At 32.4% G+C, this 6,921-nt stretch overlaps 1 protein-coding gene across 1 annotated transcript; it reads left to right on the top strand.

The window, feature by feature from the left end:
• Positions 1 to 3,744: 3,744 nt before the first annotated feature.
• On the top strand, positions 3,745 to 6,499 carry LOC111405056 (laccase-12-like). Its single transcript, XM_023033744.1, has 6 exons — positions 3,745 to 3,892; positions 4,045 to 4,196; positions 4,467 to 4,711; positions 4,853 to 4,981; positions 5,110 to 6,066; positions 6,150 to 6,499. The coding sequence occupies exons 1-6, from the start codon at positions 3,773 to 3,775 to the stop codon at positions 6,278 to 6,280; spliced, it is 1,734 nt and encodes a 577-aa protein (XP_022889512.1). The 5' UTR covers positions 3,745 to 3,772; the 3' UTR covers positions 6,281 to 6,499.
• Positions 6,500 to 6,921: the final 422 nt, after the last annotated feature.

The raw sequence follows: 6,921 nt of genomic DNA, 5'->3' as shown, positions 1-6,921 counted from the left end.
CATGTAAATTTTTTTGCTGCATTATTAGGATCTAGAAGCGCTTGATGTTCTTGGAAAGAAGACTAAGGCACAACCTAAAGACGTGGTGACCATTCAGGTGTTGATTGTAGAGGCATGTTTTGTAATTGATGAAGCTGTCAAAGTTTGAACTCTTCATCGAAATATAGGAGCAAGTAGAGAGTTTGGTTTGAATATTAATTAAATAAATTAAATTACGGCTTGTTTGGTGGAGTAATAGAAGTTGTCAAGAACATCAATTGATACATAATTGTTTATTGCTTTCCATTTTTACTTTGTAAAAAATGCAGTAATGATGGTATAAAAAAAGTTATAGTGCATTTTGTGAATTATTATTTAAAAATGGGTATTACATGTAATTTCCTCATTATATATTTTTAATGAGCCCTCTCAAAATCTAGAAGCCCTAGGCCACTATCTATTTTGTCTTGAGCCAGGATCGAGTCTACACAAGAGAATTTCGATATATTTTTATAACCCTTGTCATGGAAGTTGGCCTAACGTTGCTGGTATGATCCGTGTGTGGCCATATCATAATGTGGCCCAAGCAACTAGACACGTGTATACGTGTTAGAGATAATGACTCAAAAAGGGCAGTGAAATATAAGTTTGATTTGAACTTGTAGTTATCCTATCAATTATTTATCCATTTTCTACCCTACTTAACGACTTAATAGCTACTTATAAGCTGTTTTAACAAACTTAAATACCAACTTCAATCCACATTCTCTCTTTCTTTTTTCAACCATCTTTAATCTCTAAATGATGTCTCTTTCTTCATTTGAAGTATAAAATTTAGAGACGTTAAAGAATTGAGCTAAAATTTATATACTCGTGTTCAAGTTCCATTAAATAAACTAGTTAATGAATTTGTAACTTTTTCCTTGGTAAAAGAGTTTGTAAATCGACGAGAAAAAATCGATGTCCTCTAACTACTCAACTTTAGTAAAGTTAAAGAATCAAAGTAATCCCAACAATTCTATGAGCGTACCAATATTAATTAATGATCTTTAAGAAGCAATCTAATCTTAATATTCAATGTAATATCAAAGTCCAAAAGTGAAAAATTCTATCCGTGTCAATGCTCCAATGAGAAGTCGAATATCAAAATCGGCATTCTTAAAAGATCCACCCGGACATATTAAGAGCAAAATCCCACATCTCTTGAATATGAAGTTTATATTGAACGTATAAGGACTTTGGTTTATTCATTATAGCAATATTGACATTTTAAGATATAATTTCGCTACTCAATATTAGGGTTGTCAATGGATTGGATTTTGATTTGATTTCGATTTGAATTCGATGAAATGAATTGGAGATGGATTTAGGATTTCAATCCGATAATCCGATCGAGATCCGAATCCGATAATTCTTTACTAAATGAATCAAGTATGGATATAAACCAATCCGATCCAATAACAAATCGATCCGATTTATTATAATAATATATTATATATTTTTTATATTATCACATAATTTATGACACAATTTTTTTTTCTCAATTTGAAAATTGTATTGTACATTACACGAAATTTTTAAATAATAAATAATAGTATATAGTAGTATAATATTTTTAATTGAAAATTTTGAAGAGATTTAATTTTTTTATTGATTAAAATAAGATAAAATAATAATTAATTTATTAATTAGATTTACTATAGTAATTTTTTTATGACATAAAAAAACTAACAATTAATATGTCCAAAATAATTTACTTTGTTTAAATTGATATTGTTTGTAATTAAAATCTTATTGATGCTATGATTTTTAAAGAAAATAATAAAGTAAACTAGTAAAAACTTCGAATTGACAAATGATTATGATTAATATCTCATATTGAAGGACCACTAAATCATTTGAAGAAGAGAATCCTTTAAAAAGTTAGTATCCTACATTGAAACATCACTAAAACATTCCAAAAAGATTCTCTTTTAAAAATTAGTTAAAAGGAGCTCACTTGGACAAAAAAATTAATTTGGGCCTTCTAATATGATAAGTGAGTCCATCAAGATAGTTCAAATATTTTTTTAAAATAAATAAATAATAAAAATCTTGTTGAGGCTATGATTTTTAATGAAAAAATAGATAAAATTGTTATTTTTCTAATTTTTTAAATTTCGGATCTGGTTATTGGATCAGATATCCGATAATATAGTTAATCGGATATGAATTTAACATTCAAATATCCTGCGGATTATCGGATCGGATCGGATAATTATTCTTAATGGATTGGATCTGATCGGATTTGAGTAGATCTGATCCATTGACAGCCCTACACCATACTAGATGCACGACGAAATGAAAAACTCTTACCTTCTCCTTCCTTTGATTACTAACAAAAATGCGGTTGTTTGTATTTCTTAGATTACCTCACACATCGTCAAAAAAATTGATCTTAAGTACTTTTTTAAGCTTAACAAAACACATTCTAAATCAACATGTAAAATAGTTCTAGAGCCAGGAGATAACGTTGAAAATGTTAATGTAGTTTTCTCATAGACAGCCCACCTAATTCAGTTATCAACAAATTATCTTGTCCATATAGGATGTCTCTATCTGGATTGCTATGTAAGACCAAATCAAAATTTTGGTGACGAATAATTTATTACATTTTTTCACCTAATTAACGAACTAAAAATCAAACAAGAAACTCTCTCTCTCTCTCTCTCTCTCTCTCTCTCTCTCTTTATGTCTTTTCTTACCCACTCATACATCAAATACAAATGTGTAACATAGAGAGAATTTTGACTTCTTACAAACATTATTGGTAGGTTTGTTCTTTTGATATAAACTCGTTTGGTCAAAATTATAATTCAAATTTTATTTTAAATCAATATCAACAATTAATTTTAATTACATATTTAATAGAATTCACCGCTTTTTAACCAAAAATTTCATCAATTTTTTTAAATCAAAATTTCTTAAAATATAATTTTAATCTCCATCAAATAGGGACATAATATTATAGTATGCATAGATAATGTGTGTTAAATTATTAAACATTATCATCTAAAATTTTAATATTAAACTGATCTTGTAAATGTCATCATATATATAAGTTGAGTTCATTTCTTATTCAAGATCGTAAAACAGACCTTTGGCTGCACTTATTCAATAATAATAATAATAATAATAAAAAGGATTATTAACAATATTTGAAGGCCGTATTCAATACAAAATATCTTGATTATTAGTAAGATAATAATTTTCTTCAAAAGTTCAACAATTTTAAATAATTGTTACAATTCTAAAATAACAAAAAAAAGATTATAATAAGTAGGGTTATTATGCGATTATTAGTATTCCAAAATCAGATTCAAATAAGCATGGAGATGGCTAATATTTTTTTTTTTTTCACACTAAAGTATGGTTATCTTTAAACTAAAACTACTTCTAACTAAAAGTTTCAATATTGTCTGAAATGTATATATCTAAATTATAACAAAGGAGGTAATTATTATAATACGGTAGGCGAGTTTTTCAGAAAGATATAGAGTATCTAATAGTTCAGCACCTCCCACATCAGAAAGAAGAGTTGCAAGCAAGTGTAAATCAAAATAGTTCAGTACTTCATTGATAGGCCAGTGGGTGCACCAACTCATTTAGTGTTGAACTAAGTTTTCCCCTAAACCTAATAAAGAACAACCACTCTCTCTCTCTCTCTAAATCTCTTGTATATAAGGGTTTCCTCTCTGTCTTATTTTTCCACAGACAAGCATCCATTTCCATTTACATCACATTCTAAAGAGAAATGGATTCCTTCAGAAATATTGTCAATCCCTTATGCACTTTCTTGTTTTTAGGCATATTTTTGCACTTTGCAAGCTCAATGCCAAGAACAAATGCAAAAACTCATAACCATGATTTTGTTGTATGTTTTTGACTCACTTATCCATATTTTATCTTTGTTCATGTTTGCTCCGAATCTCTTTTCAATCTTTTTTTCTTCTTCGTATTTTTCTCGACCCGAATTACATTGAAATTATTACTTATTAATGTGTTCAATATATTGTGAAACTACAGATTCAAGCTACACCAGTGAAGAGGCTGTGCAAAACCCACAACACTATTACGGTGAATGGAATGTATCCGGGACCAACGTTGGAAGTGAACAATGGTGATACTCTAGTTGTCAAAGTCACCAACAAAGCTCGATACAATGTCACCATTCACTGGTAAGTTTATATTATTCATTAATAAAGCATATATCCCACCCATAGTGATTTATATAAAAACATGAAGAATATTCATTCTCTAAAAGTTTAAACTTTTCAATAATACACGCAGTTAACATAATATCAGAAGTGCGAGAAAGGTTTTGCAAAAATTGCTTATGCAAGACATCTTATTTCAACATTGAACATGTCTCTTTTTTCAACAATTTAAGCTTGGTAGAACAATAAATAATAATCCATTGTGCATTTTTGTTTGACCAATATATATAGGCATGGGGTGCGACAAATGAGAACTGCATGGGCTGATGGACCAGAATTTGTGACTCAATGTCCAATAAGACCAGGAAACACTTATACTTACAGATTTACAATTCAAGGACAAGAAGGCACACTTTGGTGGCATGCCCATAGCTCATGGCTTAGAGCCACCGTCTATGGAGCCTTGATTATTCGGCCACGACCGGGAGATTCCTATCCCTTCCCCAAGCCAAAGCGCGAAACCCCTCTTCTTCTTGGTATGTTAAATATCTTATTACTTGAGATTGGTGCCTACACCAACAAGTCGAGGTCATAATGAAAGCACGGCTTAAGTGATCAGTACATATATATTTATTACTTTCGAAATTTGGGTTGACACTGGTTGGGATGGCTATCAGGTGAGTGGTGGGATGCAAACCCCATTGATGTTGTGAGGCAAGCTACAAGAACAGGAGCTGCTCCAAATGTTTCCAATGCTTACATTATCAATGGTCAACCCGGTGATCTTTACAACTGCTCCAAAAAAGGTCTGTTTTTACATTTATTCTCCTATTACAAATCCTAAAATTAAATATCTTCTCTTCCTAATTAGTCACTTTTGTACTAAAGACAATCACAAATTGACTAGAATGTCTGACACTATATTCTGATGCAGATACAATCATAGTTCCGGTGAATTCTGGTGAAACAAATCTCCTCCGAATCATTAATTCTGCACTCAATCAACAACTCTTTTTTAAAATAGCCAACCACAAGCTTACGGTTGTTGGTGCTGATGCTTCTTATCTCAAACCCTTCACCACCTCAGTTCTCATGCTCGGACCCGGCCAGACTACCGATGTCCTGATCACTGCCGATCAGCCAACAGCCAAGTACTACATTGCAGCACGTGCCTACGCTAGTGCTCAAGGTGCACCATTCGATAATACTACCACCACAGCCATTCTTGAATACGAGACTGCCCCTTGCCTAGCTAAATGCACATCGACCAAGCCAGTTATGCCTTCTCTCCCTACATTTAATGACACTGCCACCGCAACTGCCTTCACAAAAAGCTTAAGAAGCCCAAGAAAAGTCGATGTACCTACAGAAATTGATGAGAATCTCTTCATTACAGTTGGTTTAGGACTCAAAAATTGCCCCCGTGGTGCCAGCCGTAGAAATTGTCAAGGCCCAAACGGGACTCGATTCGCTGCTAGCATGAACAATGTCTCATTTGTGCTTCCATCGAAATTTTCGCTGCTGCAGGCACATCAACAGCGTATTCCTGGAGTATTCACAAGTGATTTACCCCCAAATCCACCTCGAAAATTCGATTATACTGGTAACGTAAGCAGGTTGCTACGGCAACCCGCTCGGGGAACTAGGGTTTACAAATTGAAATATGGATCAAGAGTACAAATAGTGTTGCAGGGAACAAGTATCTTCACAGCTGAGAACCATCCAATTCACCTTCATGGATATGACTTCTATATCCTTGCAGAAGGATTTGGAAATTTCAATCCAAATAGAGATACAGCCAAATTCAATCTCATTGATCCACCGCTAAGAAATACAGCTAGTGTACCTGTTGGTGGATGGACCGTGATTAGATTTGTCGCAGATAATCCAGGTGAGAACTAACATAAATAATCCTTTGGAAATTCATTTTCTTAATGTCATTTCTCATATTTGTTAAATTGATGTTTTAAACAGGAGTATGGTTAATGCACTGTCACTTGGATGTTCATATTACCTGGGGTTTGGCAACGGCTTTCTTGGTGGAAAATGGAGTGGGAGAATTGCAAACGTTAGAGCCACCGCCAGCGGATCTTCCCCTCTGCTAATAGACCAATAAGAGGATTAAATAGAATTTTGTATTTCTCCAAATTGGCGGCAGGCTTTTTCTTTTTCTTTTTCTCATTGCATTTGTTCAATTTCTTGGTTATATTCCCCCGGTTCAGATAAGATTGTGTAACCATAGAGCAATCTGGTGTTAATCCGGACATGTTCTTTGATTGTAGTTGTAGTGTTTTCTAGAGCCATTAAAAGAAATTTTTATTTTTCTTTTAGACTTCAAAATATTTGCATATAATAACTATTTAAAACTTTCTACGCGCATTTTGAATACCAGAGAGGAAAAAGAGGAATAACAGATACTGCCAGAATCAATATTAGCAAGATATGATTTGATGAAAAAGTTACATGATATCATGTGGCATTATGTCAAAAATTATGTTACTGTGGCACGATTCTGTTGAGTAGTAAACTTGATTTTTGGACTAAATAATATGGGTTTAAGGATTTTGCTTACAGGCCCAAATCAATTAAAAGGCCCAACATGCCTAGCATTTCTAGAGCATTATCTAGAAAAATATATATAAATATCTAAATAAGATATGTAAAGAATATCTAGATAATTCTAGGAAAATATCTTGATGTGTGGTCTAGGTGTCTCTAGAAAATATGTGGACTATAATCTTCTTGT

The sequence above is a fragment of the Olea europaea genome, chromosome 12, assembly GCF_002742605.1.
Source record: "Olea europaea var. sylvestris chromosome 12, O_europaea_v1, whole genome shotgun sequence".
NCBI classification, from domain to species: Eukaryota; Viridiplantae; Streptophyta; class Magnoliopsida; order Lamiales; family Oleaceae; genus Olea; species Olea europaea.
Note: the sequence above shows the minus strand (reverse complement) of the source record. Positions and strands in the feature narration are given on the sequence as shown.